Source organism: Solenopsis invicta, chromosome 11, assembly GCF_016802725.1.
Source record: "Solenopsis invicta isolate M01_SB chromosome 11, UNIL_Sinv_3.0, whole genome shotgun sequence".
Classification (NCBI taxonomy): Eukaryota; Metazoa; Arthropoda; class Insecta; order Hymenoptera; family Formicidae; genus Solenopsis; species Solenopsis invicta.
Window position 1 is genome coordinate 5,044,847 of NC_052674.1, and position 27,912 is coordinate 5,072,758.

The 27,912-nt window shown below is 40.4% G+C and overlaps 1 protein-coding gene across 2 annotated transcripts; it reads right to left on the minus strand.

Moving 5' to 3' along the window:
• LOC105194697 (protein slowmo) lies at positions 1-27,779 on the minus strand. 2 transcript variants are annotated; one of them, XM_011159757.3, is made up of 5 exons: positions 27,486-27,768; positions 26,817-26,985; positions 20,399-20,485; positions 5,214-5,387; positions 1-4,797 (listed from the first exon to the last, which is right to left on the minus strand). In XM_011159757.3, the coding sequence occupies exons 1-5, from the start codon at positions 27,515-27,517 to the stop codon at positions 4,735-4,737; spliced, it is 525 nt and encodes a 174-aa protein (XP_011158059.1). In that variant the 5' UTR covers positions 27,518-27,768; the 3' UTR covers positions 1-4,734. The 2 variants fall into 2 exon arrangements, with proteins under 2 accessions (XP_011158059.1, XP_039310761.1); XM_039454827.1 differs by lacking the exon at positions 20,399-20,485 and having other exon boundaries at positions 27,486-27,779.
• Positions 27,780-27,912: the final 133 nt, after the last annotated feature.

The following is a 27,912-nucleotide window of genomic DNA, read 5'->3' on the forward strand; positions in this document are numbered from 1 at the left end:
TAGAAAACACAGCAAAATATTTTATTGAAAATTATTCTCATATTTTACATTATATTTCATGTTTTCATATTTTACACATTATTATCAAAAAGTCGTCGATACAATAGCCTCATCGTCGCCGTTTCTTTTTTTAATCTCGAGGCTCGTCACGTTGACGCGACAAAGTAAAACATAATCGACGTGTATCGCATTTGTCGATTGTTCGCACGTGTGACGATAAATTTTCGTGCAGCGCGTGTGTTCTAGGAAGTACTTTCCGGGGCACGTTTAACAAGGGTGCAAGCGAATTGTGGTAGGCCCGATAACAGGCAAGCACGGGGTGTACGTTAAGTTTCGAAACAAGTACGATCGTAAAAGTTTGCCAACTTCGTGCCGTTTTCGACGCGAGTGGTAGTGGTGACGATGTCGGCGAAAACTGGCATTAAATATGAATCATAAAAGAAGCATAAAGATAATTGTATGCTAATAGGGCAAGCGTATGCGCCGCGTCGTCCACGACGGCTCGGCGTCTTCCGTTATTACCTACGTATCTGCTTTAACAGTGAATACCTATGTGCTCGCGTAGCCGCGACGCGATACAACGTCGACGTTAGCCAATTTCGATCAACTTTGCCGCAACTATCTACCGCGCGCGTTTGTGCCCGGGAAATACATATACTAATTAAATTAAAGACTCACTCGTTCGCTCGCTCGCTCTTTGTGGCCGCCGTTCGCCGATACTCGTTGCGTCTAGCAATTATTTGTATGATCGCATTCGCCGTTATCTTCGTAGTTTTACGGTGAGGAGAACTTGTGAACGCTCGGAACGTAAAATAGGGAATACAATTTTAATGGTTGTTTCTCAGAGGGTGACTCTCTTTTACTGGGACACCTAAAGTCCTTCGATTATTGCGTTTCAATCTTCCTTTCTTGCGGAAGCCTTAAACCTTTGGCTGCAAAGACATGAATGTTGCGAAATAAAGTCAAACTAAAATTATTTCTCGATATTAAAGAGATACGCGTAATCTCGTTAGATATTCGAAAGGCTTTCTTTTCTTTCCGCCCGTTTATAATATGCATTTCTCTTTGAGTTTTTGATAGAGTATAGGCAGCGAGGAACTAATATACAGAGGCAATTTTTACGATGTAATATCGCAGACGTTCTGTACGTCATAATAATGCTCCGCCTTGCCTGTAATACTTTAGAGAAGCATGGCACGATCTCTTTGAAGCTCGCAAAACTTTAAATCTTTAAACAGTGTACGTGAACTCATTAAAAGTTCTTTCTCAGAAAGGATAAAACGGGATGTATTGACGAAGTTGGTTTAGAAATACACTGAGTTTGCGAACATCGGGTGCTGGTTTGCGGCCAATTCTCTTTATCTACTGATGCAAGTAAAATAACAGCTTGACAGGTATTGTGAGAAGATAATTCACATGAAAGGGGAATTCTCTGTGCCAAAATTATGATTCTCTCTCTCAAGTTAGCTAAACGGTATCAGGCTTGTATATTTATAAAATGAGATTTTTTTTAATAGCGCGAATACGTTCGGCATTATCTCAAAATTTTCCACTACAAGTAAAATCGCCATCTCTCCGCCCCAAGAAACTTTTCGAATTAAAACGCGCGTTGTTTGTTGTACGGGGCTCTGAACTTTTTCCCTCTATCAACCCTAATTCTATAAACGGAAACGATCGAGGCACGTGGGAGTGAGTCTTCGGAACTTTTAAAAACGTCTGACGGAAATAAAGAAAAAAATAGGGCAGTCGTTAGAACTTTTCAGAGCGTACTTGACCGATCGGGTGGATGGTGTATGGACTCGCGGGCCGATCGAATTTATTATTTGGAGCAAAATCGACACCGCGCTTTTGCTCGGCCGTCGGCGCCGAGGGGCGCAGCGGAGCAGAGCGAGGAAAATAAGACGAGCGCCGAGACTGCGGCGGATAGCTTTTCACGAGGTCGTGAATCGGCAACGGTGAGGAGGATCTCCTTGACCGCTTGCCTAGCTCTCAGAGAGTCGATCGTCCCCCGAGAGCTTTTACGGGTTTTGACGAGAGCGCACCGTCACGATGTGTAAACCATGAGACCGTTCGACGATTCTTCGAATCTCACCCTCTCCCGGGAGAGACGGAATCGAAGGGAACGGGGATGGGATTCGACTGAAAGGCGAATCCTTTTTACGAGCTCGGATACATATGAGCCCGAAGGTCGAAGGAACGAGAGCGACGGCTCCCGGGATCCTCTACGCGCCGCTGCAGTCTCATTGCGGAGTCACGAGAATCCGAGGCAAGCAGCGAGACGCTCTCCGATTTTCCGAAAACCACGCACAGAAGCGTGGTTTTGCCCCTCCCAGAGTATTGCCACTTCGCCCGTATCGTCTCTAATGTAAAGCATTGTAATCTAAATATGGATAAGGCAAGACGCGCGGACTTTATTCGCGATACCGAAAGATAAATATGTAATGCGCGCGTGTGTGTGTATCCAGATTGCGCACGTTTGACGTCACCGGGCCATTCAGAATTGTCAATAAGATAAAAAATTCGTATCAAATTTGTAAAACATAAAATATGTGGGACGGAGAATGCATTTACTTTCTTGTTCCGTCTAATTTATACAAGTTCCATTAATAATATCAGACAAGCATTCAAAGTCATAATCCGAAGTGATGTAGAAGTAAAATATTCAGATAAAGAATGGCCATTGTCTAGCTTAATACCTTTTCCAGCACCACGTGGAAGACCTTGACATATCGGTCAAGGTGGGCCATCAATGCTCGCAATACTCTCCGCGAAATATCCCAATGTCACTCTCTCTCTCTCTCTCTCTCTTCTCCGGGTGTTCATCCTCCCTAACTATCTTTCGAGGGCACTCGCGCCGAGCCGTAGAGTACTTCCACGTGCGTCCAAAGAGCACACAATATACGCGCGAGAAATCGATTTGCCATTGGAGGATCGGGCTCGACATTCTCGACAATCTCTCTAACCGAGCGAATTGAAGTTTCGATCGAGTCACTGTTGCTTTCGACTATCGAGGAACGATTTCCAACTGACTCCAACATCCTTCAGCCGATAGAGCGACCAGATGAACCGCGAGTGATCACGATAAGAGGCGAGGAGGCCAAAGTAGGACGGACAAATTTGACGCGCGGCTCGTTTGGTGGTATGTAAGAGATAATTGATGACGTTACGGTTCATTGCTGGCCTCTCTGTTACCTGACGCAGACAAATATTGACAGCTTCCGATCACAAAGCGGTGAGCAGTATCCTTTGTACGCGTCCCACGCACCAGTGCTTGATGTCTGCTCGGTTTTCCTATCGAACCGCTCAGCTCGTGGGTAAATCAACGTCCACGATCGACGTGCATGTCGACTTCCCTAAATTAAAGCGTCCCGGCCCGCCCCGTGTAAAGCCCCATTCGCATGGACCATCCGTGAATTCATTCTCTTCCCTCTCTTTTCGCGCTCGATTTTTTGATACAAAAAATACCACTTTCGTTTCGTGCTTCTTTTATAGCCGACAGAGCACTTTCATGTCTCAATTGGGATTTAAAAACAATTGGAGGACTCAGATTGACGGATCACATCGACCGAAAGAGCAAAACATCAGCGCGAAAAGAGATCGAAGAGATCGTGAAAGTTGAAGCAAGAAAAAAATCGATGCAGTTTGTAAATTTTCGGTACGTCGATAAAGCGTCGACAAAGGAAAAAACCGCGAAATTAATTAGTCGCGACAACGGTACGATTCTCGGATGCGGATACACGTCAAAGGGAACGCACAGTGATTTCGGAACGCGCAATGTACATAAGTTGCCTCCTCGCCGCGATCAAAGAGCTTTGGCTTCTCGCTGAGGAGGAATGAGAGTCCGGCGAACATAGTTCCGAGGAACATAGTTTCGCGAAGGTCTGCGTCTACATTGTTCGTCTTCGGCCAGTGAATGGGACCGTTCGTGTGTTGAGCTTATAGTAGATTTCGTAGGACGTACAACTTGTGCACCACCGAACAAAAATAATTTGCGATACTAGATGATGAATGGTGTGTAATAAATAAATAATACGAGGCAAGTAGAACGTGTGGGGAAGGGAGTAAAAACGAAAAACGATTTGTAGATGTTGTGGAAAAAAATTGTCTAATAATCACTAAAAGATACTTTGTATGATAAATTAAATATAAATTACATAATATCGGCATCCGTTCCACAATATAAATTTGATTTTGAATTTTCTAAATTGCACGGTGGTCGTTCACATATTTAAATTGGCTAAATGTAGGTAAATTCATTTAAACCTACGCACATCACGCGAATCGGTAGTTTGTCTCCGACAGTTGTGTGTTGAATACGGGTTGAAGCGTTGGAATTATTGCCACACATTTCCAAACACCGCAACAACCGTTGTACTTCTTCGTTTATGTTAAATCTATGTATTTACGTATTCCTATATCAGTCGTTATCTCGCCCGTCCGTTCGACAGATCCTTGCAGGTCTGGACCCAAGTGTACGGTTGCGGAGGCATTCGCCCCTCAAAGGGAACGTTCGTGCCTGCAAACCGGTTAGTAACAAGTTTCGCAAAATTCAATTAGGCGATCTACATGGCTCGCGGCGAATCATCTGCTCGTTTCTGACGAAGCCCGGGACGTTAATGTTCTTCTGATCCGCGTAATCGTTCGATCTAGAAGTTGCCGCTCCCTATCGACGCCGGCGCTCGGTGTTGTGCTGATAGCGGCAGTTTAGAAGTTTCGCGACGGCGGCCGGGCCTTTCAGGCAAACTCCTTCATCTCGGATTCGAGCTTGTTGATCACCCATTGCAACCCTTGCCGGCCCTCAAATGAAAGAAAAGATTACGTACAAGCGCGAAAAGATGCGTAATCGCGAAGATGCCATTGTAGCCGGTATCATTCAATTTTTATGAAACACTTTTTACGACGAATCTTCGGCACTGTTCGTCAAATTGAAAAATACGCAACAGCATGCGATAGAAAAATCTCTCGGACAGAAATCTGCATGTCTCCCAAGAGAGACAGAGAAAAATAAAATTTATGCATCTTCCTGTTCATTTTATTCAATCGTAATAAAACTTTTATTTCTTACACTAGATTGCCGTAATTTGCGTTGTCCAAAATGTAAATGTAAAATTTACAATTTATAAAAATAATCATTCCTAACAATATTTAATTTCGTCGAATTTTTAGGAAATGTATATACAAGCAAAATATCTAAAAAAAAAAGAGTTACTTACTTTACTCGCATTGAAAGAAATTTTTGAAGCTAAGAGGTCCTCCATGTAGTTAGTGAGCGGTACCCCCCGGACGGTGACCACCGCTTCTTGCGTGAGTAACGTCTTCGTGGAGTCATCCGGATGAGGCGTATATCTGACAGCTTCGTCTACAGCGATATAATTACCAAAGGTTAACTGCAAAAAGCAAAAAAATAGTTGATTTAATTAATGGGAATGCCATTGGGAAATTCTACGCGTAATGGTCAAGTAAAAGTGAGCCTCCGCATTTTCATTCATTGAATGAACGTAAGTAGGTATTTCGCTTCTTATATTTAAGATCGTCAAGTACAGTCTTAAGTTATAAACCAGAGCTGTATATCAACTGAAGACATTGATGATTCGTATCCAATATTACGCGAGGAGTATCATTGTAGTAATATTAGCTATATAGATTTTCTGACTTTGATAAGACACGTGACTTGCATTATCAAATCTGACACTGTAAAAAATACATTGCCCAATACATTCACGCCATCGTATATTCGTGCCATGAATATTTGGTCAACCATATCGATCATTGTGTGCAACTCGCGGGGTTAGCAACCCTCAAGGTAGATGGGCAGTTGGAATTATCGAGATGGAATGTTACCACGAAAGTGACGTAGACACCTTTGAATAATCAATGCTACTAAACAAGCGAACGAGTCGACAGTGGCTCCCGTCACGAAGGAAAAAAAACATACCGGGCGTTTCCATTTCCATGCCTTCCATTACGCTATATTTTTTTCATCTCCTCTTTTTCCTCCTTTTTACCTTGGCTGCATTATTCAATGTAAATTTCTGAGCTATGTTTAGAATTATTAACCTCTTTTCTCGAGTAACAATATTTATTTGGGTTGTCCAATTTTATTTTTCAGTCCATTATGTGATAATTCAGTTGACAAGATTGTACCGATAGAATTATTTCTTATTTTCTCCAACGTAACCTCGTTTTGTTGTAAATAAACATTATAATCCGTGTCAAAAACGCGTTTATAAAGATGATAGCTTTTGCGTCATCCCAGCTTCATCATTCATTTAAACAGAACAAACAAAAAAGCGCGCCGACATCTTTAGAAACTTGTTCTGAATACGAATTTTGTCACCTTACTTGCTTATGCACAAAATTTATGAACACCGAAAGTGTGCTCTATTTATACCTTACGATCCAAAGGCAATATTCGCGCAACACTCTGCGATATCGTGCCCCGGCGAAAACTATATACCGAGTGCACGAAAGGACTGCGACGATAATGCAAGCCCGCGTCGAATGACCGCGATATATATTGCGATCTCACAATGCGCCGTGGCGCGTACGCGTTAGAAACCGAACGTGCAGCTATGCAGATCCCAATGTATATGGTATGCCGCGACTAATCGAATACATAGAGGAGCGTGGAGTGTAACAAAACCGGAGAGTAGCGCGCGTTGGAAGACCATCTCGAATTCATTACAGTGCGCCAGTGCGTAAACACGCGACGCGAAAGCGACAAACAGCACTCTGCGGAGCGATGTGCGGTGGTGCTTTTGTTGCAGCGCGGCATACCGTCGCGCGTCGGTACGAAGCCCGTTAGAGTGCAGCGTGCGTCGTGTTGTCATCGCGCGCGGATTTGTTTCACGCCGCGAGAGAAACAATCACCGCGCTGCTTGCGCGACGATAGCGAAGAGGGGTGGAGATGGAAGCGCGAGAGGGCTGGGAAAACTAGCGCGGCAACTGGGCGCCTCGAGCTAGTTACCCTCAGGCCTAAAGTTTAATCTGTGTCGCTGTCATAGAATTTGTACTAGCTGAAACGTATTTGCTGTTGGTATCGTATAGCTTTCGCTGCTGTAAATTTGCGACGGGAAAATCGGCCTCGCCAGGTTCGATCTATTCGCGGTACGCGTGTACCTTCACGTATTATTTAATTTCAAAATCGCAACTGCGGTGTTGATTGTTTACTATTTTTTATGCTATCTGGTAGGGCTGTCGCCCTAAAGGGAGCGACTACGGAAAGTAAAATCCATACGAGCAAGTTGCGCAAATGAAAATCATTTAGTGAATCTCTCCTTCGACATAGTTTTAATTAACAAAGTTTAAATCAACATCCTCCTCTATCTACCACGAGAAAATGAATGTGTACGTTATGCATCAGATTTGTAATCAAAACCCTTAATCTTTAGAAGGTGGGAAAGGGTTTGGTTTTTAAATCTTACAGCTTGAATAAGATTTATAATATTTTAAATCATTGTATTCATCTAGAGTCCTATATAAAGAGAGAAGCGACATCAAACCCCCATCATCACCTCCAGTAGAGAGACCTTTTCCTATATAGACTTTGAATCCCCATTATCACTTCCAGCCGTATTGTGACCGTTCCATTGTTATCAAATTTCGTTTAATATAAACATAATTCATCAGCATAAGGTTAAGATTTATACTGTTTAATACACATGTTGCAGTTTTCAGGATTTTATTGAATGAATGTAATGCTGACAATTGAAACTGTTACATAAACATGTACTTAAATGACGTATTGTAACCACATTTGTCTTCGCATTCAGCTTCAATCTTGGATAACCACTTAATCAAGCGTTAACACTGTAAACAGCTGTGGCCAATATGGCTACTACACTTAGAAAGGAATACCTAATCAGAGTAGCAGATTACGAATTAGAGCTTCGAACAATCAATGTCGCTTTCCTCTTAGGATTCTAGATTCATCTTTGCTTCAAAATATGACGTTGTTTCAGTGTCATGATATGTATAATAGCCTCTTCGTTCCGTAGTTTAATCAAGACATTTAAAACAAAATTTACAATTTTTCCGTAAAAATAAGCACGAGCAAATCCAAAATGGGTCTTAATGTCCACATTCGCGCGGAGTAGTAACACGTGGACAGAGGGTCAGCAGAGATGCACGTCATTATGAGCTCCGGACAAGCGCCATCATGGCATAGTACGCCGTGGGGTGGAACAATTGAATCGCAGGGGCGCAATACGTTTCACGAGGAAATTAACGCCCGCGGCACATTGTGGGTCCGCGACCATCCCAGATATAGAATGGCGCGGTGTTGTACTCTATGGACTCTGCCATATTGGCAATCAGTGAAGCCGACTGTGTTACACCGCGGTCAACTCGTCGTTCAACTTCGCTTCGCGACACGACGGCTTTCCAAAGTGCCGTTACCCACGGATGCGAAGGAAGAAACGAAAAATTAACATTGCGCCCGCGAGCTGCTGCGTTTCACGGGGCTCACGGTCGGCGAGTCAGGAACAAAGACGTCGATTAAATCCGAGGGAAATGAAATTTCCGTCGCTGTATAGACGCTACGTGTGGTCGCTACCATCTATGTACCATATCACTGTGAAATTCGCGAAATTATACCGATCAGGATTCAATCCTGAATGTAGGTGTAATCCCAAGTTTCATGTGTCGTAATGATCTCGCCATATCATTGCGATCTTGCGATATGGAAGATGATTACTCGCGAGAAATGCAACTAATGCTTCAGTTACAATATGCTAAAACTTTTTACATTTATAATATTGTACATTTAACACTTAAAGTCCAAGTAAGGTATACCGTGTTTGATCTATCTGTCACGCGCTCAAATAAATTTTTTTTTTTTAAGAAATTTGAGTTTCTGTTTATTTGTTAAAAATTACTCATTTATCTAAACTAGAAAAATAACTCTTACTCAATTTGTGATTGACCTTCAGTAATTAAACTATACTAGATTATTTTATTTTTTTCTAAAATGAAATAAAATTTATTTTAAAAAGTTAAGAGTATGTTTATAAATTCTTAAAGATTTTTTTAACTTTAAACAGATGGAAAAGTAGTCAGACGCGACATCGACTGGTCCAATATCCTTTTTTACATGGTATGGTAAAGGTTAAATTAAAATACATAAAGATAAAACAGCGAAACATGAAAAGGATATTAAATTTCACTATTTAGTAATGTATTTCTCTAGAGTTTGCGAATATATTTAGAGTATATGCCACGTACACAGGTTGTGGAATACGAAGAAAGGCGAGACTTGTAGCAATTGAAGAGCTGTTACTAAAGTACATGACTGGTTATCTAAATAAGATACTGTTATTGCAGCTCTCGTTGCACCGCGCCACAGCGGCAAGCTCGCCAATACCAGTATTGTTGATACCAGTATTGTGCTCTGTACTTAATTTTCCCTTGCGGAAAGGACATTACATTCGCGCAGGTTCTATTATTTCCCCACTAATAACATCCAATTTACATATTTCGCTATACTTCAATATAATAATTTCAATAATTCAAATGAAATTGTATCTCTCGAAAGTCACTTAATTAATCATCCCTCTTACGAAAACAATCTCTTTGTTGTTCGTTAGTTACTGAAAATGTTGCTTCTTCAAGCTGCGGAGGTATCGTCTTGCTTTTTGAATACCGCCTGATAATATCCAATAGCTTACAGAGGATTTATGCACGAAAGAAGGATGAGCGTTTCAACGGCGAGAAAAAGATAAATGGAAAGAGGTGTAATTGGCGAGACGAGAGATTTCATTGTCATGTCTGTGACGGGATGTAATCGCACTCTTGTTGAAGCGAATTTTTTAACCGCGGCGCGAAAAACGCTTCGCTTAATACCAGGTAGAATTACGGCAATCCGGTATTATATCAAAGAGCAGTCGTTCCTCTCTCTTTCTCTCCTTCCTTCGGCTCCCGTTCCAATACGGACCCTTTCATTCGAATGGTAACTAACGGCACGAAACAGAAATCGCTTTAGCTTTTGATTTTCGAAATGTCCCCAGCGAGTGACGTATATAAATAGTTTTTTGCGCAGATTGAACATTATGTAAGCCTTTAAGCGCGTATTTACATGCTATGGCTGCGAGATTTTTTGCATGAATATAAACGAATAATAAAAGGAATGATTGGAACACACGTTGCAAATATGTTCTATCTGCCGATTCATCATACATTTTTCTTTCATGAGGATTATCATTTTTCATAAAAATTTCTGTGTCAGATATATGCTAATAGCGGTCGTGTTACCTCGCATATGCGAAATCCGACAATCGTGTTTAATCCGTGGCGAATCGCCACGAAACAACAATGTTTCTCAGTGCTAATATGAATTCTTTTTTTGCACGGTGAATATTCAGCAAAGTTTACATACTCAGTTCGCGTAGTGTTCTTTGAACAGTAAACAATCTCTCTCGTAGAACGTCATCAACGCCCTTAGGGCGTAAGCGAAGAGAAAAGAGTTATAACGCCGCACAAAGGGGACGTAGAATGGGCGAGATTTAATCGTATCAAGCGAACAATCGATCGTCCCGTCAGCTGCGAATCTGTCGTTGACGCCGAAAGTAATTAATTTCGGTCTCTTTTTTTTCGGCACGACCGCGAAGAGTGGTGGTGTGCATCGTCGTGCTGGCGGCGCGGCGGATGCTGAACGACGTTACGCGATGCCGCGGGTGCATCGGCTAATTGAAAATTTTTCTCGTCAGTCGCGCGCCGAAACCGATGTTTGCCAATCGCTCGGCCTCTCTGTGCCAAAACCCCTCGTTTGCTTTCCATTTACCGGCAAGCGTTGCAACGCGGCCGCGCCCGATGACGCATCAACCGGTAGACGAGGTATCTCGGACGATTTCTGAATAGCTACCTCGAAAGCATCGTATCGATTTGCACTAGCAAAGTGAACATTTCATTGTAGGAACGCAACATCTTTCTTTCGCTAAGTTATAATACAACGATTGAGGAATGAGAACACTTGAGTTTTCACTTAAGACGCATATGCATTGAAACGCATACGTTTTTTTTTTAAGTAGTCCATATAAATCAAAATACATTACAATCTTATTCTATATTACGCACTCAAGAATAAATTATTACCTCATTTTTATAGCATGCATAAAATTAATAATATATAGAGTGTTGTATAAAATAAGCATAATTTCAGAAATAAATTCCGAATATAAAAATGACGTGAAAAGCTCATTTGCACTATAGGTCAATTCGCTTAGTTATCGAAATATATAATAATTTTATTATACAGGCAATGTATGTAACAGGCAAAAAAGATACAGACATTTATAATTTTTATCAGTGAATTATATTAAATGAATATTATTCTACTCATTATAAAATATATAATAAAATTCACTAATAATGGTTATAAATCTGGAATCTTTTGCCTGCTAAGATTAATAAAATTTTCTATATCTCAATAACTGAATCGAATTGATTATAGTGTATACGAGTGTTATTTTTGTGTCTTAAAAATACATTTTTGAAGTTATGCACACTGTTGGGAAAGAGCCTTGTACAGAAAGTCTAGAGACGAGCCAATTAATCTTTTAAAATATCGTCTATATGTATAACGCACACGTCTATTCTCGCAATAAGTAGAGGAACGTTGACTTGAACTTTCCTAATTAAAACCTCATCGAAAGAGCGGTGTACCCTTGATGATTGGTAGGCGCAGCATCCCTCTATACTTGCCGATGAAATTCCCATAATTCCGTTTCACCCTTTGGTATTAGCAACGGAGAATGGAAGACTGTAGAGAGTAGGAAGAGCCGTTGTGTGGAGTGGAGGCTCTCCTTCAGCGTGCACTCGCGAGTAATTAGCATCGCCGCATAATTGAGAGGACTTTGCGGATTTGGCTGCGCAGGCTGCATTGTTCGGACCCGGTGTGCTCGCAATTCGCCCATACCATCCGATGCTTCGAGAGGGTTTCGCGGCCGGAAGCCCAAATCTGCTGTGCGGCACACAACCCTGAATCGAACCCCGGGTGCAGTTCGGACGCTTCCTCTGCGCGCGGTAATCGCCGATTTCAGCAGATCTCGGCGTTGCTGACAAATCGGTAATCGAGAACTTCTAGTGGTTCACCCTCGAGCTAACGAGATACACAAACCGTTCACTTTATTCGTTCAATGCATATTCACATTTTTTAACGGGATGATCCTACATTTGCACGAGGAAGATTTAGAATCGTTCTTAATTTGATTAAAATAGTGCTTCCTACATCAAACAATTCCCAGTAACATTTTACCGACTATCGCTTTAAAATCTCTAAATAAAATTAACCGAGCGAATGATTAAATGCACACAAACCCGCGAGACAAACGCGGCCGGCCATCCATCACTCGAAAAGCGACGCGCTTATAAAATCCCGCGGTGTCGCACCGGCGATTCGGAAGAAAATCGCGGGCCCATCGAATCCAGATGATTTAAACGCGCGTCACCGAAGGGTTAATACGCATTCGGTTCCCCACCAGTCGCGTAGCGGGCTTTCCGGGGAATCCCGCAAAAACAGAGACCCAGTAAATCAATCAAGCACGCCTGCGTGTAAGCAGGGATCGCAATACGTTGCCGAGCACGAAGGAAACCGGAACGATATTTTAGCGGCAACGACTCGTGTGTATTCCCAGCTAACGATCCCCCTGCCCGCACCGTCGCCTTCATCGCCGCACGAATTTCCGTGTGCGAGCGCGAAAACACCGAGACGGGACGAGATGAGCGAAGGGAGAGAAGGGTGGTGGTGGTGATGGTGGCGGTGGTGGGCGCGACGATGGCGAAGGGGATGCTCGACCGCTCGCCATCGAGGACGAGAATTAATAACGGACGCGCGCGTATCGGCAATGTATCCCCGCCGGCTCGTACTCGCGGACTCCCCGCGGATTTGGGTGATGGAGGACCCTCCGACCGGTGAGACCGGGGGGCGAGAAGGGACGTCAGAGGATGGCAGTCGGGAGAGGGTGTCGGGCTGGACGCGCGAGCGACTGAATTATTGTACATGCGGTCCTCTAAATCATAAAAACAACAAATTGCACGCGGCTCAACGCGCGCTATAGCGCCGCGCCGCACGAGGGAGGGCGGCCACGTGTCTCTCGTACGCCTCTCGCGGTCACGGACATACATCCGGGGGTATTTATACGGATGCGGAGCGGGCAGCGCCAGCGCTTTTCGAGCCGATTGAAAAATATAGAGTCGCCGGGCGGGTGGATGCTTTAATGAAAAATAGTAACGTCACCTCGCGTCGCCGATCTTACGCCAGTTGTCGATCACCTTTAATCCGTCATTTGATTTTGCAAATTGTCGTCTCGAACGCCGAAATGAACATCCTTTTTCCACAGTTCGTTTTCCACTCGTTCGTTCTTTGTTCCGCGGGACCCGATTGATGTACGCCGGAATACGATTTCCTTTAACGTAAACTAGACACAAACGGTTGTGCTATTTATTTTTCCACGCGGATCGCAATCGTGACGGTTCACACTTGACGCTTTGATGCGGTGAATATTGGCGGATATCTGCGTTATATTTATCACTAATTAATATTGCGTTCAATTAAGAATCATCAAGATTATAATCATCTATAGCTTGATTTCATTAACATTTCTTACGTGTGAAACTAAGATGTAATGTTACTAACGTTTATCGGCATTACCGTCGTCAGTGTGTTCGCAAGTGTAGAAAGTATTTAAACCACCGCGGCGACGGCGGTCCAAGATGCCCCATCTGCGCGACCAATGAGAGAAAAGGATCGAAGGAGGTTTAAATAGGCGCATGTGCGCGATTAACGTTGTGCAAGCAGACACGTGCTACACGCGGTCGGCTTCCAACACCCGCCCGTCCGTTCTATAATCTGATAATATCCGGCCGGTAGCAACGGGAAAATATTTCATCGTTTTTACGCCGTCGCTTATATTCACTACGAAACAATGACACCCGCGAATTCCCGCGAGGCGCCGAGGGAGGCCCCCGTATTGCTGTAAATTAACAATATGCAATTTTATAGCGGTGCAATATTTGCGACGCCCGGACAGCGCAGTATTTTCATTAGCGCGAGTTTAAGCGGACCGGCGCGTAAAACACCTTGCTCGTAACTACCGCCAGCGCCGTGTAACTCACTGAAAAAAAATAGCGCTTTTTTTTCAATGTTCTCGTAACAGTGTATCATCGCGGTTTCATCGCGCGGCAATGCACTGTAACCGGACCGCGAAAACGATGACTTTGACAAAAAGCTGTAAAACAGCTACGATAATATCGCGACTTTTTATCGTTCACATGTGACGCAATAATATTGTTTTTCTGCACGTGTCAACTCAGACGTTAACGCGGAAGAACTTCAAATTTCATTTAAATGGATTTTTTACGCAACTGGCTGTCAATCTGTTTAGCCTAATAAAATAAGATTTACTCATCCATAATACGTACAACTTTACAAGATAAAAAAAGAGAAAAAAAAGATAACTAAATTCGAAATTTATGACTATAACAAATACTAAACTCACACCGAGAAAAAAATTTTAATTAAAAAAATACACTTCTCTCTTAAAACCATATATTTTGCCAAGTATTTATTTGCTCTAATTAAGTAAAAATATTTACTTTTAAATAAATGGATATATTATCTCGAGTGTATAATTCTGTATTTTTATATTTTTTACTGATTTTACAAATAAACTAATAATATTATCACATTAAATTAAATTGTTTTCTTAGATTAAAAAATCGAATTATTTTGAATATATTATAAAAATAGTCTAACAGTAAATATTTTCTAGAACTGCAAGAAAAAATTAAACTTGATTAAAAATTATTTCGTCATTTTAATTGCATAAATATTTCAATTAAAAAATTTTTAACATGGCTACAAGTAAACAAGCTATTAAGACCAAGTAAATAATTTTTTGTTTTGAGATACTTTTTTCTCTCAGTGTATCTATTCGTTAATATCAAATGCCAATTCGTACTACGGATTACTGTTATATAGCCAGTCATGTGAATTCATAGGCGAAACATCGATGATTACGGAAATCCGTCGAAGGATTGTCCCATCAATTCAATTACGATGATAAGAGAAAGAGACTGGTGATTATCTTAACCATGTGCAATTCACTTATGCGGATTAATAACCAATCGCAAAAGTAATCTCCCAGAGAGATAATGCCGACTTATACGGAAATCGGCGCGGAAATCCGTCAAACCTGCCCCAGGTATGCGCGCAGCAACTCAATTATTCCAGGACGTGATCGTGATCGTCTTAATATTCGCGTGTACCAAGTATAATCCTCGCGGACGATATCCAGCTATCCCATTATGTTCGGTCCTGTAACGCGATGCACATGTACCGCGCGTGTACTCAGGATCAATGACACAACGGGGTATTACGGTGCAACGTATGCGTTAGATATGCGCAACGCTAACGCAATCCTATTCGGCAATGGGGCTAAATTGCTAAAAGACATATCCCTTCCCCTAGAAGAGGGAGGATTCGACTGGGATTAGTTACACTTCGACTGGACGCGACCGAGCTCACGTCAAACTGCACATCATCCAGTGCGATTTCCTCACACGAGTGAATAACGTGCATATAACATGCGTATACGCCTGTTTACATGACACGGGTGCATACGCTAGCGTGAATTTCCTAATGGAAACACGCAAACTCGTCTCGAGAGGATTACTCGATTACAATTTGAATGTCTAATATGACAAACACATATTTATATTGCAGATTATTACAATCAAAGATCGCTCGAATATCGAATCCAAAATATGATAATTAAATATTAACATTTAATTAGATCATTATTAAAATAAATCTCAAATTTTTCATTAAACAATTGATTAGAAAAATCATTTCTTGTGTTTAATACAATTTAGTAGCAACAAATCTATATGATTAAATAATTTCACAGATAATATGAATACGTTTTTTTAATGATTCAATATGTAGTGATCCTTAAAAAAATTGCGTTCATGAAAAAAATTTATTTAAATGTAATAATTTTTAATTACATTAAATTTTAATGTAAAGACTTTAAGAATTTTTGACATTTAATTTAGATCATAAATTTTAATTTTATTTTTTTTTTAATTTTGATAGCAGTAGTAGAAGTGATATACGTATGAGTGCGCGTATACACACGTATAATGTTTCTTAGCCTGGAAAAGGTCTCAGAAATTTTGGAAAAAAAACATTTTTCCTTGTCGTACTTTCCTGAATTTTTTTTTCATTAAAGATAATGTCCCTTTTACTGTCCTCTACATCAATGATTTCTTTCACATTTAAGAACTTTAATTAACGATTCATCAATAAAGCTCACTATCAATTCACAGTTATATTTTTTCGTATTTTTCAGAACAGATGGAAAAACTAAAGTTTTTCCTCAATTTTATTTTTTCGGAAAATTGAAAACACTAGTACCTTATTATCGCAGTTATTTTTTCCCCAGTATTTTCGGAAAAACACGAGAAAAAAATTCGACATTTTTCCTCGAGTTTATTTTTCTGGAAAATTAAGAACACTACACTGGCATAAATAAATATCTCTTGATAAATTAAAATCATCTTTTAGATCGTAATATATAGAATATACAAGCAGCATAAAAATAAATGATCCGCATTACGCGCGCGCCTCTGGTGTTCTAGTATGATAAATATGTAATACGATGTCGCACAATGTAAATATCCCATGACACGTGTATCTTGTGCCGAGACACAACTGGCGTTCCCCATGGAAAGTTTCTAGTAATGTTTATTTTAACATGAATTTAACTCCTCAAAGCGCGCGCGCTGCGTTGCATAGAACGGAAATCTTGGAGACATGCCGGCAAATGAACAGTACATTCCAAGGAATTCGGCCGCAACCTTAATTGCGGAGACGTTCCTCGTTGAGGAGGATAGCACGAACAAGAAAGATGACTCTTCCCCCGAGGTGGATGGAGTCGAAATGCAGTGAGAGAGACCATCTCATTCGAGGCATCAACTGCATGCCGCTCGCAGCATTTCCCCGGTGACGCAGCATGCGCGCCGGAATTTTCGTTAAATCACCTTCCACCCTCGTTTCGCAGTTGTTGGATACTTGGCATAATGTGTGCGCGATAACGTATTTCGCAGACTTACGCCGCAAACCCGTGGGACGGCTGTGCGTATATTATACGTGATGCATCCGGTGTGAATAAAGGTGGCAAGATTGCACCCGTAAAACGATCGATGAGCGGATAAAGGCGAATTTATTGCGGTGGCGCGATGTCTGCGGTATTCACCTTCGGATTCGAAGCGGAATCGATCATGCGCGACTGCATCCCGCGTTGTATACGGCTTGCCGCATTAATACTTTAGACGCTCTGCGATTTGTCTTTGCCCGCCGCTCGCGCCGCGCCGTATCGGTTTGCACGCGGCACAATAGCGGTATACTGTTTGCCGCTTTTATGCGATTTAATGTATCACCCTTTACGTCCCGATGTATGTGCCTGGTAGAGAAATAACCGCGGTCCGCCGTTCCACTTCGCTACATAAATATCAAAAAATGGCAAATCTATTAGCCACTTACGTAAACGATCGTCATCCGTATCTCTCTCCCATTTCCCTTCGCATGATTGAATATAACTTTATAATTCATCGTACACTCTTATCATCAGTCATCGATAAACATTATGAACAATGAATCGCCGTTAAAGTATCACGTACATAGCTAATGGAATTGCTACGCCAACCTTCGCAAGGAGATTTACTTCCGCTCCATCATCCTGTTCAGTCATCCCATCAGCTATCCGCGTGAGTACATCGCTCACCATCGCGCCGATTGCCACCCTCTCGTACGAATTAACCAGAATCGGAACGTGCGAGTGCGATCGTTGGTACATAATGTACTCACGTGGATACATACGGAATCTCGATGGATATAAAAGGTCGACGTAACAGCTCCTCCGTAGACCGTGTGAGAAGGGAAGAGGGAGGGGGGGCTTCTCCTCCTTTTGCTTTAAGCCACCTGCGGATCGTTCATCATACCAGTAATGCATCTACCACCCCGCGTTTCTCTTGGTCTCTTTTCCATCGACGAAGCGGGGGATGATCTTCGACGCGAACGAAAGAGCCGCGACCAATGCCGCGCCCTCCCCCCCTGTCCCTCCCCTTTCATCTCCCTCGACTTGCCATATCCCTCCGCCGCGCCGTTTCCCTGACACCCCACCTGATATACCCCGCGCCGAGAAGCTCCCCGAACTATGCAACCCCCCGGTAATGCGCGCATCAATAACCTATCATATCCAACCTTCTGGATGCGGTGGTGGCGTGCATCAGCTCCCTACCCCCTCGACATGTTCGCTCTTCGTCTCACCCTCTCCCTCCCCCCCCTTCAGACGCGTCGATCTCTTCAAGCTTGCAGCTAGATACTTTTCCTGAGGGTCTTTACTATGCATACTCCTTGGAACGGATGTTATGTAAATCGGGGCTCGAAAATCGTTTTCTGATAGTGGCTTGGAAAAAATCCGGCGATTTTGCGTCGGCGCACCTCCGTCTGAAACGTGTTGCGGACGTGTTGCATGTACGGCCCTCGAACAAACCGCGTGGATATCACAAACTTTTTTTTATTACAATCCGCGTGTTATGAAGGGGGTATTGAAAAATATTAAATTTCCAGGTGACTTCCGAGCACGGACGCGGCATGAAAAACTTTAACGCAATTTGACGAACTTGCCCGTTGCGAGGAGAGCCGCAAGAATAGCAATTCGCCTCGGCCAACTTTTAACTATCCACGCGATGCGAGGAAAAGAAAACGTAATGAAGAAAGTCGTCTCGCGATCTATTTTGGAGTATATTTTATATTATGTGTATAATTTTTTGTTGCCATTGTGTTACAGTACAATGTCCAAATTTGAATTCAATTGTGTAGTGCTCAAAAAAAGGCATGACCAAAACACATGATGTTACTCTAGAATGTCTAGAATGCATATTTTTCCACAATTTTTTTCCTAAAGCTCAGAGAGAAGAAAGCCAGAGAAGCAATAAAATACAATTTCGCCATCAACGTACGAATGCAATACAGATGTACGTCACAAAAGTCGTACATTAAATTCAGGTATCAACGATTCAATAAACGTGAAAACAATAAATCGGCGCAATAATTTTGGACCATTACAAAACGAGGATTCATTTATTCATAACATTTGCATCATTCACTAGCGAAATCTGTAAAGAGAAACAGCGTGAAGAACGCTTTTATTACGCGCTAATGGAGCGGCCGCTCGACATTCTCTCTTTCTTTCCGGACGACACTCTATTAAAGTGCCATTTCGTAACAGGGACCGCGACGCATTCGCAATTTCGTTATGGTCGAAAAATCGCCCAAAAATGCTCACTTCGTTATCGCAGAAACGAGGAGTCGTGCGCGACGCGATCACCGATGCGTTTCGACGCGACACTTCCGTTGATAACCGACCGCCGGGTACCGAGATGAATATTATTTCTGATGGTACACGCGTCTGCGGTAAAATTGCTAATGTTATCACTTACGCTCACTAGTCTCGAAATCTAGATAAAAAAAAAATTTTTTTAATATTGAAAATAGAAATATGTAACCAGTAATAACTCAATTCCAGCAACGATAATTATGCAATTGTAAATAATAATACAAGTCCCCGTCAGAAAGAGAAATAGAGAGAGAGAGAGAGAGAGAGAGCCTTTTTCGCGCAAGTTTCTCGTACCTAATAATATAACGGCTTAGGAGACCAGGTTGCAAAATCGAACATCAATGATGCCAAAAAATCATTTCAGCATATGATACACTATTCTGTATCTAATTTAGGATCGCAATTGAATCTGAATATCGCGACGTACTCATATGGAATACGCTATTACGTTTAATTTGGCGAGAGAACAGCACTTTCGCAACCATGAAAATGCTGTTCCCATTTAAAAAATTCAATAAAAATTACGTGAATAGTACAGATTTAAATAATTCTAATTAAGCAAAGCAAGCACACTGCTGATGGATGTTTCAGATCCGCGCTAGTTTGCGTATACCGGAAATATGATCGGAGATATTGGATTACATTTAGAAACATCGTTTTCGTGATCACACACACAGCGTGCGAATGCTCTTACATCGCACAATGCGTGTTTTTCGCGAGAAAATTTTCATCTCTGCAACGTCTTTTTTTTTTAACATAAAATATTATCATAAAATATCTAAAACTATTTTTATATCAATTGTATGCGTTGAGAAACCTTTTTTTTTTTATAAATGACAAGTCAAATATCATAACATATACTATATATTATCCGAAGCTATCGTAGTTCTTCTGTGATGCAAAAAAGTTTGATCGTAAATCGCACGATGCATCATGCTGTACAATCGCAAGAAAACACAACGGTTTCTCAGCCCATTTTCGAATAAAAAGCAGGTACTTACATTATGAGTCCTGAGGATCATTTGTTTATTCACAGGATCGACCTCGCTGCGCTCGCTGGCATAACACAAGTTCGCGTAGCCGATTAACTGTAAAAAAAAATAAAAAAGGAAACGTGCGATCGTATAATAAGCTTTGGCATCAACGGAAAAGTCTTGTCCGTATAAAAAGTCCGAATCATTTAAATGTAGTTCCGGCAAGAATTGGCTGGCAAACTGCTAAAAACCGATTCGGCCACCGATAAAAATCTCGGAAGTGCTATAGACAAGCACTTCCGGTTTCAAACTTTCCGCGTTGAATTCAACGATAAAGCCGTCCGAACTTCAATGGCATGTTTCAGTCTTCGAGAGCTACTTCGGCCCGATTTCATGAGTTTTCGTAGCGTGCGCAGCAGAGCGAAGAAAGAAATGCAATAAAATCGTGATAATTTGTGAATTATTTATCACACTGTAATGTGACAGATTAAATAGAATTAATTTAGAATTAATGTATGGCAACTTTGCATGTAGCGTTGCTTTCAATTCCATAACACATATCGTCCTACATTATAGTCCAATAATCCATCAAATGTAAACATCCCTCGTTATAACATATGTATAAATTATAATTATTTAATTATTTCGTTGGCTGTTATTGATATTACAGATGACATTAATAAGATATTTTCAGAAATTACAGCAGCTTTCACGCCCGATATCAGTAAGGTAACAACGGGCCTTTATGGAAATACACTATGTACTCGTATCAGCATGTTATACGTACACAAGGCGAATTAAACAAACAAAGCAACATTTACACGAATAGCGTTGGACTCTATAGAAAGCGATAAGCGATTATTAATTGGTTCTACGTCAGAAGGCGCGCGAGGTAATTAATTTAAGCGCCTATAGCGGACGGTTGCATTATTCTGCTCTCGCAGCTACACGAAAAGCATAACAAATACCCTAAATTTATGATACCGTTTATTTAATCGTCGTAAAAAAATATATCTAAGTTCTCGATCTCGATGAAACTGCAAGCCTATAAAAAATCATCAATCACAACGAGCCTGACACTTTTTCACTGGAAAGACACTGGGCCGAAAGGGATTAATCATAAAATGTTGTCAAATAAAAATAAGAGTCATCCCCAGTGACAAACAATCGATCAACCAATTTTATCTCGTATCGAAATTTTTTTTTACGCGCACTGGCAGCACAGTTTAACGCATCGGCAGCCGCTTGCAATTATCAGAAGTAATCAGCAACGATAAGTAATTCGTAAGCACTCATCGATGCCTATTCTCCGACCGAGAAGAAACAGAACGTCGCTCTCCGTAAGTTTTCGCGACGGCGCGATATTAATAACAAATTAGCATGAGTAATTAGGTAATTACAAAGACGCTAATTAGAACGGCACGCTAAGTACACTTTAATTATTATTCCTTACCGATTATGCATATTCTAATTAGTCGCGCGAATAAACCGACCTGTTTATACGAACCCGCTGCCGCCAATTCGAGCGTTTCGCGCGAACGGGCGCGATAAGTGAACTTTTCTCGCGTACTTTTTTTCCAGAGCGCGTTTCGTTGTCGAGTGCATCCGCTAATTACTCCGACAGGCGCGATGGCGGGTGCAGCATAGGGGAGGGGGCGTAACGTTGAAAATGGTGCTGGCAAAAGTGTTGCGGTTCGAAATAGTACTTTGCACTTTACCAATTGTGGAATAATTTCAAGCGTATCTCTAAATAAGTACTGCGAGTTCTTGCGACAGAAATATATTACGTTCAAAATATCCAACAGGATGTAACCTCTTTACTCAATCTTGTTTGTGCATACACAAAAAGAACGATTTCGCTGACGTATTCGCTGTATTATCTAATCATACAGATCTGAAAAGAATTTTATTGGTTTATTACAATTAATAATCCAATAAAATTCTTTTCAGATCTGTATTATTTATTTTTAATTACTTCAGCAAAATTCAGCAAAACGTTCTTTTTGTGTATGAATTAAACAGACAAGACCGAGTATAGCGGTTATATATTGTTGGATATTTTGAACGTAATACATTTTTGTCGCAAGAACTTGCAGTACTTATTTAGAAATACATTTGAAATTATTCAACAATTAATTTGCGCAATAATTATATTAGATTGCGCAAATTGATTTGTAGAATATAAAACTTTTATGCAGCATTATTTCCAACAAAATTAGTTTCAGATCTATATCTAGTTAAATTTTCAATAGTTCTGTTTGTGTGCTGCATTAAATTTTAAGCAATGCTCTGCACGTTGGTGCCTCAAAAAGTGCTCTTTCTTTTAAATTTTTTAACTTAAATTCCATTTCGTTTTTATATTGTTCAAAAAGTCGACAGCTTTTTCCTAATTGTTGTTATTAATTTTAATTTTTATAATTATTCAACAAACAAATATTATTTACAAATAATATACGTTAGAATAAAGATAAAATCCATCATCAGTCTCGTCGATTCTTTCGACAGTTTAAATAGACCTTTAGATCTTTCAAAGTAAATCTCTCGCACTATTTTTTTTTTATCGTCGATCGTTTATCGGGCGACCTCTTTATCTTTATCGTCCCTCGAACACCTTTATATATATATGTGTGATACCACGAGAGTCGAGTCATTTGAACGAGCGGTTGCACAACGAAACGACCCGGCGAAATGGCCGAGCTTATAGAAAATCTGACGAGAGGAAGCGATTCGCCAGGGCGAAAGGGATTCGACGCCCCGCGGAATCTCCAGTATTCCGGCGAAGGCACCGTGGGATGGCGAAGGGGATCCGGGAATCCGGAAGAGCGGAGGGCTGCCTCTGAGTATTCCAGAAGGCGGACGCGCGTCTGGCTGGACGATTGCCAAACGGCGTAACATTGAGCGTGCTCATTATGAAAGTTGATGCCAGTGCGGATGTTGTTTTGCAATTCCCCGGATCCCCGGCACCTTCTTTTTGCGCACGTTTGTTGAAAGTTTCGAATTTCCGGGTCTTCGCGATGCCGCGGAGCGCCGCCCGCCGGCGGAGATTGCTAGACTGCAGTGAATGGCGCGAGGTTTTTTGCCGACGCGCCGCCACGGGCGATACCAGAAAGAGGTGAATGATTCTGTTAGGTTTACTTCATGGATCGATTTCTTGCCGCCCGCCGGAAATCAGTGCAACATCAATTTTACTGTGCGAACGACCGTGAAAAAGTTGCATCAACCGATAAAAATTACGCACCAAGGTGCAACATTTTTTTTGCGAATACGAAATGAGAATAATAAAATAAGAAATGAGAAATCTGTAAATATAGCGATATCGTTTCTTCAAAAAATTATTATGCAACATTAATGCATCCTATTTTATCTTTTACACATATGAAAGAGAAGATAGAGTGATGAAAAAATGATGGGAATTAATTGAGAGATTATTAAGAATTATTACAACAATTCCTACGAGCATTAAAAAGAAGAGTAAAAGCTGCAATTCTCCGTATAAAAAAAAATCCGAATACACTGTTAAAAGTAAGCTAAAAGTCAAGTTATATAATTTAGAGGAAGATGTAGCCCGTCGTAAACTACTAAACATTTATATTTTGACTTAAAATACCGCTGTCTCTTATGTTAAAACAACTCTTCATGTTAGACGTTACTAAAAGGTAAACGTCACTAGCATGCTGGTTGCGTAACCGTAAAAATAGCCAAACATGTCGTAACGTCTGCGGTCTCGTTCGAAGTTCACTTTCTCGTCAAACTATCGAGAAATTTCAAGGACTAGTATAACTGTGCTATGCCCTATTCCAGATTCACGTTGAAGCTAATAAGAGTAAAGACTCTAAAAATATACAAGATATTAATATTGGATATCTCACTTTCCGAAGAGCTCATTTCAATTTGAGGGAATACAGAAATAGTGGCGTTTCAAAATTTAGATTTCTAAGAAATTTATTTTGGAGCTGTTCAAATAAGAAAAATTGAAAGTCAAGGAGCGACATGCCTACGTATTAAAAGACACAATCGAACATATTTGAACATATGCATAATCGACAAAATTTATAAATATCTATTTTAAGTTATGTCTTTCCTTCGTCACGCAAGTATGTAATAATAATTACGTGACTTCGCGCGTAAAGAAGTTAGAAAATTGAAATGTAAAGGTTTCGGCGCGGGTCGATAACTTATTCAAGCGTTATTGGCGAACGACTCCGGTTCTCCAAAAGATCTCGAGAAGGTCGTTTTGATAAACTCGTACGTACGTAATGAAACGGTTCTATCTACATGCCGCGAGAGTGCGCCGAAAAAAAATCGATAAACTGGTAGCCGTGGATTAATTCCGCAGAGATGACTGATCTCCCCGCAGTCATTGTCGTTTATTGAACACACGATGACTCAGGGACCCAGGCTCGATACACACCACAGATAATCGCATACATTTATAATATATTATAGACACGTATCTACGCACGTTTTCATTACAATGAAACACGATGCAACTCGAACAAAGAAGAATAAGAACAAAGGCGAGACACACATACACATATTTGATATGGAAAAGTAGCGAAAGCTAAAGCTCATTTTTTATTTACATCCTTTTATGTTAATTGGAAAAAGCTGTCGATAAGTTCTCGCGAAGTTACCATCGGCTCGGTCTGCGCACCTCAACCAGTAAAGTCGAACGGCCTTGCAACTAACTTGCAGCAGGTCAGCCTACTCACGTGGTTACATGGTAAAGAATGTAATGGAATGTTCTTTATTATGGCATAATAATGGCTGATATGTACAGTAATTTTCCGTCATAAACAGGAAGATTGTTTACCACTAGAGTACAATCTCTCCTTGTTAAATGTTAATCAGTGTAGTTACGTTCGAGTAATTACTAAACAAATTACGACAAGGACGATGTTTCTTAATAGTAGTTTTGATTATTTCGAACTTTAAATAAACCTACATCGTTAGAATATGTAAAATATAAATAAAAATTTTTAATGTAATATTCCTAGCTATTTAATTCCTAGTTCGATCAAACCTATTAGAAATTCAATCCATTATGTCCCTCGGATAACATTTAGTAAATTATATGACAAAATATTGCATAGCAATTATTATTTATAATTATGTAAGTATATTTACAAAAATAGATGTAGAAGTAATTACTTTTTATAAAATATTCATAACTATACATATAAATTTCGAAATAGTATTTTGACAAAACTATGCTGATATATCGATTCATCTTAATGGTATAATTTACAAAATTATTACAAAATTAAATTTAGTAAAACATTGTTTAATAATTGAAAAAAATATTTTAGTGTATTGTATATAAAATATTTAGAAATATAATTAATCCATATATATGATTGCAAAAATGTATAATTATTCCTAAATTATAATGTAAAAATAATAGAGCATGAAATATTATACACTCAGCATGGTAACATTTTAAATATAGAATCAAACAATTTTTGAAATAGTAAAATATTTATACCTCAAACCTAGATTTGTCTATTTTTTACATTTACTGTTATTAAGAAATTTTATTTCAACAAAATTCTTGCGTTATGACTTATCATTTTAGCTCAATTATTGAAAAATTTTCATCAATTCGAAATGCCGTTATTATGCAATAATAGCACAATGTGTCCATCGAAATGGAAATATAATTATTATGGAATATTCAAAATACTTTTAAACTACTCCGAATAACGCCGAAACTAATTTTAAAAAATCCAATTACAAAACCATCAGATTGGTATTTAAAACGACTAATCCTTCTTTCACGCTAATCACTTTATAAGATGCTATAACACATATTGTACGTTAATGTATATTCTGCAAGTTTTTTACATCTATAGAAGACATACTCCGACCGCGAAGCCAACTCATTCAACTAGTACTCGTGAAAACTACACAGAAGACTATAGAACTATATCAACCTTATATATTCATTTGATATCTATGCAGTATTTTATAAATGGCACGTGACAGTCACATGTACCTACTAGTAGTGACATCATATTTGCGTCAGAGTTATCAGGGTCAATAAGTCTAATTTGAAACGTTACATATTATATCGAAATAAATTAGTAAAAATGGACTTTCAAATATCATACGACAAAAAATATTTCCTATAATTGTTCAAAAAATAATTTTTATTATATTTAATATTTAAAGATATATTCTCAGACATTTTCTATATTATATAAATATTATATATATAATAAACATATATATGTATAAATTTTGCATAAGATAACCTCGCCGTATAATTTATTCCAATATTATTTGCAGAAATAGTAAAGAAATAGTAAAGAATGCGTGAATTGCAACTCTGACAGCTCTGATTAGAGGTTAGAGTTAGAGGTAAGGTTAGCGCTAGGTATGCCAAGATATGCGATATTGAACGCGCGCCAATGTGGCAGCACGTGGGAAAGATTGTAAGGCTTACCGCTTGCGTCCATTTAGGAAAGCCCCATTGCGTAGAAACCACGAGTCTGTGGGTACGAAGAACACCGTCCACCACTTCCCTGTCGATGACGTCCGCCCCTATAACCGAAGGCACCATAGGATTCGGATACTTTCTCCATGCAGCCTGCGCTACCGTCTCCCAAGGATGGCTGCAAACAAATTTATTATCTTTGCTCGTCGTCCGTGAAAAATTGTATCGATGCAATTCTTAAAAATGATCCGATCAATGAAATCATTTTCCAGCTAGGAGAAAGCGAAAAGAGAAAGCTCCTCTTTGAGATTTAGGTTAAGTTGAGCTAGATGCAACGGAAACAGGCGGGACTGCCTTAACCTTTTGCACTTACATTTGCAAATACAAAATATCTGCAAATGTTTAGAAATCAATTCGAAAACAAAAGTGAGAAGAAATAAGGACCTTAAAGCTTCACATTTTTGAGATAACCTACATTACTCGTTACGCTGTCGATAAGTTACCCATTTTTTAGAAACAGATATAATGAGGTTAGGTGACGAGGGCGCATAATGTAACTGCATTACATTCTTCGGACCAGACAAGATCGGACATTCAGGATGCTTGACGAACTGCACGGAGACAATTACGTCAAGTAACGGAGCACAATGTATAGTATATCCCACGTTTTCTACTCACTCAAAGGTATGTTCTGACGTCCAGATTTTCATAGCGTTTTGGCTAAAGTAAGCGACACTACATGTAGGGCGGACACTGTAATTTAACGTGCGACACGTGAGCGGAACAGGCTGTCGCGATGTCGGGCGTCTGTCGTACGTCGAGCCGTCTTTAAAGATTGTGTGATGTAAGTGGAAACGAATCGCTATCGCACTGACGACAGTGTGCTCTATCTGCCCCACAGGAGCGACGTCAGCCAATGGTCGATGGTTTGCATACGGTATCCAATATTATTGGTCGATTGTATCATATGGCAGTGGCGCGCTAGATCAAACCAGAGAGGAACCTGAGAGCGGCCACGGCGGCCTTTTCCTATAACGCTTCGAAACTCCCGTACACTAGTGACGCACATCTATTCCGGTCAGAATAGGAACTACGTGTCACATCC

What these genes read in the sequence shown, in the direction of transcription:
- LOC105194697 (XM_011159757.3), bottom strand. Translation starts at nt 27,517, where the DNA reads ATGAAAATCTGGACGTCAGAACATACCTTTGA. An exon ending in ACGTCAGAACATACCTTTGA is followed by an intron (nt 26,986 to 27,485) that starts GTGAGTAGAAAA and finishes ATTTGTTTGCAG; the next exon opens with CCATCCTTGGGAGACGGTAG. An exon ending in TTTCTTTCAATGCGAGTAAA is followed by an intron (nt 4,798 to 5,213) that starts GTAAGTAACTCT and finishes CTTTCATTTGAG; the next exon opens with GGCCGGCAAGGGTTGCAATG.